The sequence below is a fragment of the Eleutherodactylus coqui genome, chromosome 1 (assembly GCF_035609145.1).
Source record: "Eleutherodactylus coqui strain aEleCoq1 chromosome 1, aEleCoq1.hap1, whole genome shotgun sequence".
Taxonomy (NCBI): Eukaryota; Metazoa; Chordata; class Amphibia; order Anura; family Eleutherodactylidae; genus Eleutherodactylus; species Eleutherodactylus coqui.
The window spans coordinates 47,192,106-47,207,363 of NC_089837.1; the positions used below are offsets into that span (position 1 = coordinate 47,192,106).

At 35.9% G+C, this 15,258-nt stretch overlaps 1 protein-coding gene across 4 annotated transcripts in view; it reads right to left on the reverse strand.

Moving 5' to 3' along the window:
* The window catches only part of TFAP2B (transcription factor AP-2 beta), a 35,951-nt gene that overhangs the window by 10,550 nt on the left and 10,143 nt on the right, over positions 1-15,258 (reverse strand). For 2 of the 4 annotated variants that reach the window (XM_066595306.1, XM_066595316.1), the window contains exons 3-5: positions 14,897-14,954; positions 3,790-4,009; positions 3,061-3,275 (exon numbers count right to left, since the gene is read on the reverse strand). In XM_066595306.1, the coding sequence (XP_066451403.1) occupies positions 3,061-3,275; positions 3,790-4,009; positions 14,897-14,954 (493 nt within the window). The remainder of the gene's footprint in view (positions 1-3,060; positions 3,276-3,789; positions 4,010-14,896; positions 14,955-15,258) is intronic. The other 2 variants (XM_066595325.1, XM_066595335.1) reach the window with 1 other exon arrangement.

Genomic DNA, 15,258 nt, shown 5'->3' on the forward strand with positions numbered 1-15,258 from the left:
CCACATCAAGTCCTTGGCAAAATACATGATGTAAATAGGGGTTAAGGGCGGTTTCAGATGAGCGTATGTGCAAATATGCTCACCTCAGCGCAAGCCACGTGTTTGCGCGTGTGCTTGTGTACTTTACTGTACATATTTGCACAGGCATGTCATGTTCACATGGATAACCCCTCACCACCCTGATATAAATGGCTATAAAGTCTAATGAGGTCCCAGTATGTGCTTCTCCTGGTGGGTTTGCACAGCATATAGCGCATTCCGTTGCATATTGCATTTGTACATCTCCCATAGACTTCAGGTGTGCAAATACGCAGGACAATAGAGCATGTCCTATCAGACATTTATCGGGCATTCATCATACAATCATGGATGCATTAGGCATGGAAGCCATGACACAGGTGAGTTTTATATATTGTGTTTTTCTTTAATCATTGGATAATCCACAGCATCTGATAATCCAGGACCTTTATGCTGGATCAAAGGAATGTTACTGTATTAGAATAATTAAAGCACAACGGTCTAAGACAAACAGAACTGCTATTTAGAAGAAAAAATAATCATAGTAATAAAACAAATAATGAAGCTAAAAATAATAATTATAGTAGTAATAATATTACAATAATAACAGCAATGAAAGCAATAATAATACTAAAGTGAATAATAACAGTAAGAATTAGTCTTCACATTATCCTGTAATTTTCTCTAGCGGCTGAGCTCTCAGGTTTCTCCCCTGCAGCCTGTAACCCTTCTTCAGACACAAGGAATGCGATTGTCACCACATAGGAAAAAAAGCAGAGGCAGCAATGGGCCACAACAAGTCAGCTCTAAGGGGAGTCTGGCAGATTTACCCCTCAAGAATAAAACTTTTATATAACCTAGGGGAATTGGACAGATTTCAAGAGCGCAACCACAAGATCTATCCTTTCAGATGGTCTCAAGGAGCATTGTTCAGAAGAATGAAAGAAGAAAAGGGAAATCGCTGAGAGCAAAAGTGCTGGAACATTTGAATAAGGCCTCGCGTGAGCTTATTTGAAAACTGTATCACATTGATCCTTGGACCATACATAATGGATAGATAGAGAGATAGATAGATAGATAGATAGATAGATAGATAGATAGATAGATATGAGATAGATAGATAGATAGATAGATAGATAGATAGATAGATAGATAGATAGATATGAGATAGATAGATAGATAGATAGATAGATAGATAGATAGATAGATAGATAGATAGATAGATAAGTATGAGATAAATTAGAGTGATAAAAGAGAGAGAAAGGAATGAATAAAAAGCAGCAAAAGCAGATAGAATAAATTAAAGAGATAATAGAGAGAATGAAGGAATGAAGAAAGAAAGAGAGAAAAAAAACTGCAAAATAGATAGATAGATAGATAGAAAGAAGGAGTATGGGATAAATTAGAGAGCAAGAAAGACAAAGAAAGAAAGAAAGAAAGAAAGAAAGAAAGAAAGAAAGAAAGAAAGAAAGAAAGAAAGAAAGAAAGAAAGAAAGAAAAAGAAAGAAAGAAAGATGTGAGAGTGAAATAAAAAGAAATAAAGAATATAGCAGAGATAGATAGATAGCAGAGATAGATAGATAGATAGATAGATAGATATGAGATAGATAGATAGATAGATAGATAGATAGATAGATAGATAGATAGATAGATAGATAGATAGATATGAGATAGATAGATAGATAGAAGGAGTATGGGATAAATTAGAGAGCAAGAAAGACAAAGAAAGAAAGAAAGATGTGAGAGTGAAATAAAAAGAAATAAAGAATACAGCAGAGATAGATAGATAGATAGATAGATAGATAGATAGATAGATAGATAGATAGATAGATAGAAGCAGTATGGGATAAATTAAAGAGCAAGGAAGACAAAGAAAGAAAGAAAGAAAGATGTGAGAGTGAAATAAAAAGAAATAAAGAATACAGCAGAAATAGATAGATAGATAGATAGATAGATAGATAGATAGATAGATAGATAGATAGATATGGGATAGATAGGAGAGCAAGGAAGACAAAGAAAGAAAGAAAGAAAGACGTGAGAGTGAAATAAAAAGAAATAAAGAATACAGCAGAAATAGATAGATAGATAGATAGATAGATAGATAGATAGATAGATAGATAGATAGATAGATAGATAGATAGATAGAGTATGGGATAAATTGGAGAGCAAGGAAGACAAAGAAAGAAAGAAAGAAAGAAAGACGTGAGAGTGAAATAAAAAGAAAAAAAAGAATACAGCAGAAGTAGATAGATAGATAGATAGATAGATAGATAGATAGATAGATAGATATGAGATAGATAGATAGATAGATAGATAGATAGATAGATAGATAGAGTATGGGATAAATTGGAGAGCAAGGAAGACAAAGAAAGAAAGAAAGAAAGAAAGACGTGAGAGTGAAATAAAAAGAAAAAAAAGAATACAGCAGAAGTAGATAGATATGAGATAGATAGATAGATAGATAGATAGATAGATAGATAGATAGATAGATAGAGATATGAGATAGATAGATAGATAGATAGATAGATAGATAGATAGATAAATAGATAGATATGAGATAGATAGATAGATAGATAGATAGATAGATAGATAGATAGATAGATAGATAGATATGAGATAGATAGATAGATAGATAGATAGATAGATAGATAGATAGATAGATAGATAGATAGATAGATAAGTCCGTTCATGACTGGTAGTTGCAAGGCCTTGGATCTGCTGTTCTGACAAGTGGCAGTCGTGTTCTCATTGAGCATAGTGCAAGTAGATGATGATTTCTATGAATTACTGCCCCTCTCCCATCATCTATACGCTCCCCCTATTACACAGCCGGTAATTATTACTGTGGGGAGTTCTTCTCTGCACATGATTGATGCTCGGGAGATAAAGGGATTTCAGCACTTGTTATATAATCACTCGATCCCGCTTTGTACATTGTATGCATGTACTTCACACGCAGGACTCCACAAGCTGAATGCTCATCTCACTGCAGAATGATTGTTTGTAATTACTTTTAATTTTACACATTTGGTATCGTCTTACCTTCCACCAGGGATGTCAGCAGGGTCACGTTGGCAGCTTTGCGCCTTCCAGCTGGCAAATTCAACCCAATTTTTTCCAGTCTTTCCCTTAAAGATCTTCCACCATTTTTGGATTTTGCCCTGGAGACATAATTGCGGATGATGTAGTTACTGTTGTAACTGTTGTTGTTGTTATTGATGATGTTGTTGTTGTTTTTTAGGTCACAGAAGAAGGACCTGTACCGTGAACCGAAATCAGCTTACATGAACATCAAAAACGACAAATGGAACTACAAGTCTCAGCATGACATAGCTATGCTAAAAAAAAATAGCATATTGTGACTTGTAGTTCCACCAGCACAGAAAATGTATTCTTTGCTTGAATATTATAGACATCTGTAACCTAAGTCTGTCCAGAGTCTTCTAGACTACAAGCCTTGTCCAATAAAACCTACCATGCTGGGCGTTGTAGTCCAGCAAAGTATACTGGATTTCTAGGTCTAGCATTGCAACAAGATATTAATACAGTCCGATAAAGTATACTGGGTCGTTATAGTTCTATATATAAATATATATCCCTGCGACTCATATACACCTGTATTGATAAATCTGCCGCAATCACCATGACTCCCACTTCTCAGACCATAAGAAGCAGTAATATGATGGCTGCAGATTGGATTGTCTGCTCTGTACATTTGGGGAGGAGAGGAAGTGATATAATAACCCTTTCTATGCCAGTGCTGATGCTCACCTTCTTAGTACTCCTCCCAGGAGAGAAGCATTGAGACACTCTGGGGGAGACAGGCGTCTCTGAACCTCTCCCACTGTCACTTTGTATTTGGATGTGGAGCTGAGTAAGGACAGACGACCCGGCACAGAGCAGAACACTTCCCCGGCATTCACTGTCATCCCTCCTAGGAAGCCATCCTTGTTCATCATCAGGGAGGTCACAGATTTTGGGGGGACTGGAACTGAGGAGAAACAAAGGACAATGTTAGGTTTTGTCGAGGTCATGATTATTCTATCAAATAGGAATCCAATTCAATTCAAATTTATGATTGATAGATAGATAGATAGATAGATAGATAGATAGATAGATAGATAGATAGATATGAGACAATATGAGATAGATGATAGATAGATATTAGATAGATAGATAGATAGATAGATAGATAGATAGATAGATAGATAGATAGATAGATTCACAAGTGTAAAATCAAAACAGGACTTGATTCTGAAATCAATGCATTCCCAATAAAGGTAAAGTCAATATTGCACCTCTTGTCAAAATGGTAACATTTCTATTCCCAGTCTTATCCGTTCCTGGAAAAGCTGGGTGACTACCAATATGGTTGCTCCAAAGACCCCATTGAAAAATCAATATCGTTATGTTATCGACAAGAGAGAAGTATTAAGACTCTGGAAAATTATGTATATCTATAGATAGATAGATAGATAGATAGATAGATAGATAGATAGATAGATAGATAGATATGAGATAGATAGATAGATAGATACAGAGAAACAAAAGGGAAAAGAGAAGAAAGAAAGAGAGAGAGAGAAAGAAAGTATATAGAGAAATAAATACATCGATAGACAAATAAGAGGAAGGTAAACATAGTCATGCTAGAACAACCTAAGAAAATATAAATAGCGATAGATAGATAGGTAGATACATGGATATGAGATAGATAGATAGATAGATAGATAGATAGATAGATAGATAGATATGAGATAGATAGATAGATAGATAGATGGATATGAGATAGATAGATAGATAGATAAACAAACAGATCGATCAGGGAATGGATTGTAATAATTATTTTGCTATTTCAATAACACAATATAACAATTCCAATCGAACTGACACCTATGACGTCATCAGAACACGATCTTATAATATATAGCTATTAGAGCAGAACCTTGCATTGCTTTGTCGTCCAGTATTTCTTTCAGTCTTAACGCCTTATATGCTATACTACTCCGTGGACACAGTTATTTATTTTCAGTTATATTAGAATCACAGCAAGAACATATCTAGTTGTTATGCTAATGCAAATCAGCAGATGATTTTGATAGCTTTGACTCTCGATACAGGCACACACACCTTGCATGCATGTATAGATATATACATAGATAGATGGATCTGAGATAGATGTATTAAAATACACTAATATTCTAATTATTGTATAACTAGAATATAGGAGATAGATATATTAGAATACACTATATACATAGTAAAAAATTGAGAGCTAATACTTAAAAAGGACATAGAGGAGTACATAGTCCTCCAGCAGGACCGACCCGCAGGTAGGTGACATGCTATGTGCTCTACCAGGGATAGTACATGCAGTAATAATAATTTGGTGCTGCGGTTGTGGGTGCAGGTTCGCTTGGTTTGTTAGTAATTATGTGCACAGTGTTCTCCTGCTCTGGGAGGAAATAGTGAGGAAATGGAGCATGGAAAACACTCAGCAGGGGCAGATTCTACTTCTCTCCATGTTTACAGTCTCTGTGCATACATTAACCCCTTCTTCCACACACTGAGCCCTGGAAAGAGGTGAGAGTGCCCTGAGGGGACAGCTCCCTTCATCCACCAGGGCAAGGAAAATGTTAACCTACTTAGCCTAAAGTGTAGTTATGGTGGTGACCTTAAATATATATACATTTTTTGTGGGGAGGGGTTGTAAAATATATTAGTTACTGACATATGTGGGAAGTCAATGTATGTAAGAATCCAAATTCACTGACAAAATGTTGAAACTTAATTTTATTATATATTACATTACTATGTTATTATGTTACTGCATAATAAATATATATTTTATTATATAGCTATTAAAAAAGTCATAGTACAGAATGTTTTAGTTTTACATAAACTTTAGATAAGCATACGAAATGCAATTAGAATGCAGAAGTCATTTTAGCTGTTGGAGAGTTATGACCAGGAATCACAACAATAATAATATAATTAAAAATAAATACAATTACAGTCTATACTAAATCCTAAACTAATAATTGTTATAATAATATTAATAATATATATTCTAAAACTAAAATAATAAAATAAAAATGAAGAAAAATAAAATAAATTATAGTAATAATCTCAATATTATCATTAAATTCACTATATTAAATGCTAGGGAGTAATAAAATGAAATTAATTAATATTATTAATGATGATAATAATAGTAATACTTACACTTGCATAAAAAAGACAAAAGTATAATAGAGGTCATAGCTTTATTGGCTAACGAGAAACATTATACATGCAAGCTTTCGAGGCTACTTAATGCCCATTCATCATCCTTGTATGACCGAATAATTAAACCTGATGAAGGTTGCATGAAGTAGACTCGAAAGCTTGCATGTATAATGTTTCTGGTTAGCCAATAAAGCTATCAGCTCTATAACACTTTTGTCTTTTTTAATACAACACAGTAATCACATTATTTTTGCTCTACATATTATTATTATTATTATTATTATTATACACATTTAATGTATTTCATGTGTTTTATATTATTAGTAGTAGTAATATTATTTTTATGTATTTTTTTGTTTTATATTATTAGTAATAGTAGTTTCATGATTAGTAGTATTCATTAATCTTACTATATGTTTTGTGTTTTATTATGTTCAATACTTTTAATTATTACTCTAGTGTGTAATCAATAGCTATCCTATTGCAGTCCTTGTATCTGCAGCCACTGTATGGTAAAAATGATGTTATTCTGGCCTCTGCAGCCTCCTGTCTTGATGGTAGGAGCCTTTCCAATGATTTTTTAATGTCTACTTGGAATGTGGATGTGTTAATGTAGCGAATCTTTCTCATTATTGCTTTTATTGATTGCTCATTGACCAGCCCCTCCAAATCGTATTAACCACCCTCTGCCAATATGTATTAGTAGCTGTTAAGTGCCCCTTCCATTATCCCCCCAGTATCTGTCCCCTGATGAGGGCTCTAATGGACCAGGGCCCCTGACTATGTGTCATTAATGGCTCAAAGGGGGCTCATACAGAAAATTAGCCTTAAACGAGCTCTGGAGATCTGCAAATGAAAGAGCCATTTATCAGGCTGCTACCTGCACTGCACTCGTTTACTGCCTCTACTGGGAACAACTCATTTCCCCCTTAACTAAATGACATCAGTGAAGCTGAGAAAGCTGCAGCAGATAAGGGGGAGGAATAAGCTGTGGGCTGGTATGACACAGGTGGACCTCTGCAGAGGTGGGAAACCCACCTCAATGAGAGCTGCTTAGTCAACTGTGGGTGGAACTAAAAGTCGCAGCATGCTGTAACATGTGACCTTTGCGAAGTGAAGACACATTTATTGGAAATGGGATCCTCATTTTACCTGCAAGCTATAGCTTGTGGGGGGGAAAACTAGAAATGTCAGTATTCTATGGCACCTGAGATCACTGCAATGATGCGACATTTTTGCTGTATGGCGCCACGCACCAGAATTACGTTTCACATGCGTAAGATTCAGCAAGCCATGACATAAGAGGGGTGCGACATTCACTGTATGCAGCCATCAACATATATTTCCTGGGTGTATCTTCTGTCTGAAATTACAATTTGCCAAGTGACAGATGCGACATTGTCTACCGCCACCAAAATATTACTTATACCATTCTATTACAGCCTCTTCCTATTGTTATATACCGTAGGTGTTCTGCAGGACCTATGCAGCTGCGGGAGATACCTGCTCTAGAAGATATGTTTGCATATATATATATATATATATATATATATATATACTGCTTCTGTCCCTCATAATATCCTTAAAGACATAAATCAGTGCAGCCAATTTCCACTTCCCAGCATGGCACAGGGGACCCCTATTCTGTGGTCCCCTTCTTTATATCCTTCCTCCCTTCATCCCAAGAGTCCCCTTCCTCTCTTGAACATTTACATACCGACCATTGACCTGTTTTTTTTTACCTACCACCTATGACTTTTCACCTACCACCTATGACTATGGTGAGCACAACTGAGCGCCCGTAGGTGTCACTATATGTCACTATGGAGGAACTAAATGCAATGAGTAATGAGTATGATCCGATTCCTGATCTATCATCATCGTGTTGGGGAAATGTCACTAAACTGTAGCGATAGACTAATGGTTGTTACATTGGGGGAAAGGGGTTATTATACTCAATATAGCCGACATATACAATGAGTGTAATGGCAAAACATTACATAGAAATGTCTATTCTCAGTGAATCAATCAGGATCCTCCAGTGTTTGCCCCTTTCAGATTGCATGGGTTGGGCTGAATAGCTATAGCTATGTGTTACATATTATAGAGCTCATGCATGTGTAGCACATTTATGCGGTAAAATTCTTGTACTAAGGAGAGCTCTGACCGGTTTTTTGGGTTGGATGTGTGTGGGGGAAGGGGGATAGACTGCCAGGCAGTCCTAATATTGAGACATATTTAATAACTGCCAAAAACCTAGATTTATGAGCTAGACCTGTCCTGTATACTCCAGACAAAATACAAAAAAGCAATTGTTTTGTGATACATCAATTTTTGGATGATGGCTGGCGGATGTATTTTTACATGACCCCCTGGGGCACTTGCCTGGGATGTGTAGATGAATTTTTTGGCCAGGTTCACACTACTTTTGTGTTGCTACACTTTTTTTTTATATGTTTTTTAAAACTGAGCAATTGATGCATAAATTGTAGGTTTCCATTCATTTTCCAGTAGGTTTTGCTAGCTGTACGTTTTTTAGGACCTAAAAATGCCCTACGTTTTTGGTTGTTTTTTTGTTTTGTTTTTTTTTTGCTTGTTTTCTGAATGTTTTTTTTCTTGCATTTCCACTGCAGCTAGAATTGTATTGGATGAGTCCCATATACATTTTTTTATCCGTTTGTATCCGTTTTTTTATTCATTTTTCTTTTCATCTGTTTTTTTCCCCAGCTCCCAAAAGAAGAGTCCTGCCTCAACAGATACAAACTGATGGTTTTTTTCTTAGGCTATTTCACCTAGTAAAATCACAATTCTGGATGGACCCCATTATAGTCAATTGGGTCCGTTTGGTGCCGACATATCTAACAGTTCCGGTATTTTCATTATTTAGCTCTGGGGATGGAGACAAACAACAGAAATCATCCGGTGCCTCAGTGCACTTGTAAAAGGGGCCTTAAATGAATATGACGTAGAACAGTATGTTGAATTTTATCTTTTCACTTAAAGCCGTATTTACACGGGTGCAAAAAAACATGAGTGCTGTGTGATTGCAAGACGCACAGAACTTGCATGTAATAATCCATCATTTACATTGGGTGTATTTGCATGCCCAATTTGTCTACTGCAGTGATGCTGCGAGATAGAAAAATTGCAGCATGTCTTATTTTTTGGGCAATATAGCCCATTATTTTTTATTGGAGTTTTTTTTTAAAATCACATCGCACTGTCGTGGAAACGCGATTTTCATGTGAGTGCGATTTGATATTTTCCCTTTTGAAAAAATATATAATTTCCACGCGTGTGAAAAAAACACATGAAAATCGCTTGTGCAGAGATGCAATGGGATGCATTTTTCTTGAAAAACACATGGGAAATCACAGGGAAAATTGCATGTTTGCAAGTGCAACATTGGCCCAAATTTCACGGATCCAATATGGCGCTCATGCGTGTAAATATATCCTAAGTGTGCCTTTACATTAACAATTTCTGCATTGCAAAATGAAAATGGGGGAAAAAAACATTATTTTATATGTGTTTTTGCATAGGTCGATTGATTGTTCTCTCGCAGGGACTCTGCAAGATAGAAAAATCGCAGTATGTTCTACTTTTAGGCAATTCTGTTCCAGAATTACCAGTTTTCTTCTTTTGGAAGGCAAAAAAAAAAAATCACATCGCCATCGCATGTAGTTGCGATTTTTTTTGCGCGTGCTATGCAAATTTTTTTATTTGGAACAACATGCAATTTTTACGTATATTTTTGACCCATGTAAAAATCCCAGGTGCAGCGATGCAATGTGTTATTTTTATTGAAATTACGCATAAAATTGCGCAGTGAACAAGCATATTTTGCGCATATGCCAGCAGAAACACTGTGCGTATTTGCGAAAGCACCACTCCTTCACATGCGTGGGGGGAATCACTTCACCCAGATTTACATGGCTAGCTAGCCTAACGAGGTGCCAGTGATTGCGGGTATTTGCAGCATTCCGCGTATACCCGTGCATGGAGATGTGTGTGTTTGCATACCTCCCATAGACATCCATGGGGCTCTTTGGTGCGTAAATACGCACAAAATTGAGCAGGTCCTATTTTTTTGTACCTGCAAAAACCCCAATAAAAAGAAGTGAGAATGAACTGATTGAAATCAATGGGTTCTATTCTCCTTGTTATGCGCGCGGGATGATCACATGCGGTAAAACAGGCTCATCTAAAGAAGCCCAAGATTGTGATATCGTCTGCGTTTCTGCATTCGTCCATTTAAATAAAGCCTTAGGGCGAGTGCATTCATAAACCTCAGTTTTTTTGCTAGCTATTGCAATGTGTTTTTCGAGAAAACTGCATCCCTACACATGTGATTTACACGCATGGTTATCATGAGCGTGAAAAACACTTATGATTCCAATTGTTCAAATGCTAAAAATCTCATGTGAGTGCGATGCAAATTTTCAGACTCCCATAGAAAAGAATTGGTGATTCTTAAAGAAGAATCACCCAAACATAGGACACGCTGCGACTCTTCTATCCTGAACCATCGGCCCAAGAGAAAAATCCAGCAAATAAACAGATTTTAATTAATTGACTTTTTTCACATACGACATCTGACCATAACACAATGGGTCACGTGAAAACTGCCAGTGTGAACGCACCCTTAAATAAATATCATGTAGAACCTCATGCTAGCTTCTCATATTGCATGTCTGACCATCCAACTTTTTTACCCTCTGGCATAATGAAATGCCGGAGGTAAACTGATACCAGATGTGATCCCATAGATTTCTATGGGATCACTTATGGCATTCGGTCCATCCGTTTATATGCTGGATGCTGCCCTGTACCAGACAGAAAAACGTTGCATGCAGCGTTTTTTTATCCTATGAACGCCAGACTGGAGCAGAAATTAACCAAAGCACCAGTTGTGTCCCACTTGGCGTGAAAACCCTATCTGGACACAACCAATGTATGTAAACCCAGCCTGAGTTTAGGAAAACAATTTTTTTCCAAAAATATATACATTGCGGTCATTTTAAGGCTGGTTCACATAGATTGGTTCTGCCTGACCAGTTTTTTAATGCCTGAGCTGTTCACAACAACTTATGACATTTTTATGCACATTGTGCACCAATCTGAAGTCCACAGCCTGAAATAGCCGGACAGGAAAATGCTGCAGTCCACATATTTTTTTATTTGACTCCTTGACAGGTCTGCTGCAACAACTAATCCCATAGAATACAATGGGATTGGCTCCTACCTCCAGCATTTCACTACCAGACCAGGGGGGGGCGGGGGGGGGGGGGGAGGAAGCATGGCCTGACATAAGAGAGCATTGCCTTACCTGATCCTACATAATAGTAGCGAGCTGCATGAGGGTAAAAATATGCGTTACTTGATTTTTTTGGCAAAAAAAATATTTTTAAAAAAAGCAAGGCCTTCCTTTTTTTTGGGTTGACCTATGACAATTGGATTTACTGTCCAACTGGATGCAAATGGCGAACACCACACAGGGATCCATTCAACCCAACTGTTTGAATTCTAAGTTGACTGATACCAGTCTATTATATGTAAATTCCCCCTATGGCTATTATCACTGTGTCTGTATTTTTGCATCCCATAGAAATGAATGGGATCTGTAAAAAAAAAAAAAAAAAGTATCTTTTTTTCCTGCCCAGTTACTTTTGCTCTAATCACTGTGGTTCTCTAGGCCTCCTGTACACAGTACAGCATCAGGACACGTTTCCACCGGCTTTGCCTGGTGCATTTCTCACTATGTGAAAAATAAACTTCCTGAAGCTAGAACCAGATCAGAAAAACTGATATTATTTGATACATCAGTTATGTAATCAGTTGCATTAAGAGAAAAAAACCTAATATGAATGTACCCTTAGGGCCAGGATAGTTTGTACAGTTTTGCAGTTTTGATACAGGTTTTGATGCAGTGCTTTTACCTAATCAAGGAGTAGATTCCAAAAGAGAAGTCTTTCCCTTCTATCTTTCCTCCCTCCAGGATGTGCTGCTGGTTGGCTGTGTGTTAGCTATCATTATTATTGTTATTATTGTTATTGTTGCTATTTCAATATAAACAATTAGTGTCAAACATATAAACATAGAGGGGGCTACACCCAGAAAACCCTTCAGGTGATATGTACATATAATATGTGTGCATATGTATATGTATGCAGTTGTGTAGTTGTACATGTAGGAGTATTAGTGTATGTGTGTGTTGTAGGTACATGGATGTGCATATGTGTGTGTGTGAATGTGTATGTATCTATGTAAAAAATATTTGGATCTGTGTGTCTTTGTAAATATATGTGTATATGCATATGTAAAAATATATGTGCATGCATGGCTATAGTTGTAGGTGTGTGTATGTATGCAAATCTGGATGTACAGGCCTAAATGTAGGTATCTGTATGTATGCCTATGACTTTGTATGTATTTGTGTAATTATACATGTAGGTGTATGAATTTGTCTGTATATATGTGTGTGGCTATACATGTAGGTGTGTGAATAAATGCAGGTGTAAGTATATAGGTATAAATGTAGGTATGCGTGTATTTGTGAGCATATGTATGTGTCTTGTTATACATGTAGGTGTGTAAGTAATTATATATGTATGTCATTGAGAGTGTGTACATGGGTATGTATCTGGGTTTACCTATATGTACATGTATGTCTTTGTGAGCACGTGTATATGCATGAGCATGCATATGTGTATATGTATATATGCATGTAGGTGTCTGTATGTGTGAATATATGTAGATGTGGTATAAATTTATGCATGGGGATAAATGTAGGTACATGCACATATGTTTGTTTATATGTGTGTATATATTTTATGCATGTGTATATATGTAGGGGTGGATGCATAGGTCTAAATGCAGATATGTATGCACATGTCTTTGTGTATATCTATGTGTGTAGTTACATATGTAGGTGTGTATATGCATGTGCATGCATATACATATATGTTTGCATTTGTGGCTATACATGTAGGTGTGTGTGTATTTGTGCATATATCTAGGTATGGGTACAAAGGTATAAATGTAGATGTATTTACACATCTTGTGTGTATGTATCTGTGTGTACTGTATATGCATATGTGAAGTCATTGGTATATGTGTGTAAATGTCTAGATGTGAGTATAAAAGTATAATGTAGGCATATGTACATATATTTGTATATGTCTGTGCATGTATGTGTATGTGCAGCTATGCTTGTAAGTGTGTGTGTGTGTGGTATTATACATGTTAGATAGATAGATAGATAGATAGATAGATAGATAGATAGATAGATAGATAGATAGATAGATAGATAGATAGATAGATAGATAGATAGATAGATAGATAGATAGATAGATAGATATGGGTACAGAAGTATAAATATAGGTATACGTGCATATGTTTGCTTATGTGTATGTGTATGCATATGTGTATATGTATGTATATAGTTATATACATGCTCTATGTGTGTGTGTGCGTTTTTATGTATTTGTAGTTCTGTATTTTACCTAGTATTCATTATACTTCATTATTTTTAGTATTTATATATTTTATTCTGTCGGATTCGTCATTTATCCTGAATCCTTCAGCTTTCATTGAACCAAAACACCAAATTAAGCCCTGTCGGTCAGTGATTGTGAATTAATTCATTGCATCGAAACCCCGTCAAACCTGAGGATGCCTTTGCTTATGTATTTAGTAACTGAGATGTCTCAGTGCAATGGAGTTTCTATCTCATATCTATCTATCTATCTATCTATCTATCTCTATCATATACCATTCTGGTTCTTGTGTAGTTGATTGTAGTCATGTGATTAACAATACCCGTTAATTGAGTAATGCATTAGCATCTCCGTATATTGTCCTAAAGTATACATTATATACCCTTCCCTGCAATGGTACAATGTAGATTATATATTACATTTGTTAATCTATGTGATCCATTTAATGCCGTCTATTTAAAGCAATGCTTTGCAGAGCCTTCACAATTAAACACCCGGGCTCCGCTAATTATGAATTATTGTAAGCACAGATTGATGAGCTTAAAGGCCTAGTTTACTGAATGGGAGACAATTGACAGTCAGCAAATCCTCATTGTCAATGTCATGCATCGTCAGTATTTGTCACACAAGGAAAAATGAATAGAAGGCAATAAGCCCAAAATGAGTTATTGTAATTACATTTAATTAGTTTAATGAGTTAATTATTTTGCTTACAGCTGTACAAGAGACTGCAAACATTTGTTAAGAGCACACACTCAGTAACAGTGGGCTATATCAATCAGAATTTCCATGTGTTTTAAGTCATTAAGCCCAAATGGCCACCATGTTAACAGGCTTGAGGGAAATTCAATTTAACTGTCAGACATATTTTTTAAAGAGACCAAAGTAAAATCGAAATATCTAATAAAATACAGAAAACATCATATTTCGAAGCAAGAAACTCCTTTCTAGATTTATCTTTTATGAAATTAATAATTTCAAATTATTAATTAAATGTTGGTTATCCCTTGTTAAGAGAAAACCGCCATTTTGAACTTAGAAAAAAAAAACATTTTGCAGAAATAATCGACATTAATATTTATGCAGAGACTCGTGATATTTTATTATCAATAGTATAATGACTACTAATGGGTGGCCATTACAATAATACCTACCTTTCTTGATGACTGACTGGTCCAACAGATTCATAGCATTATTAGCATCTTCCACTGACTGTGAATATAAACCGAGAGAGATTAACAGCAGCACTAGGAGGGATATTAAAACCTAATATATATAAATATATATAAATCATGAGGTGCTTCACACATTTCCATTTATATTAACCCGCCAGGACACTGTATATTATTCTGCCGCACATATGGACACTGAGTGGAAATGAAATATCTCCAGATGATAATAATAAAAGATGAAGAGCCTGCAAGTGAGGGAGTCATTTTCTTATCTTGTTAAACATTGAATTACACAGAGGATTCTGCCTTCCCTGCAATCTAATGCTAAATCAATGGGCTTCATG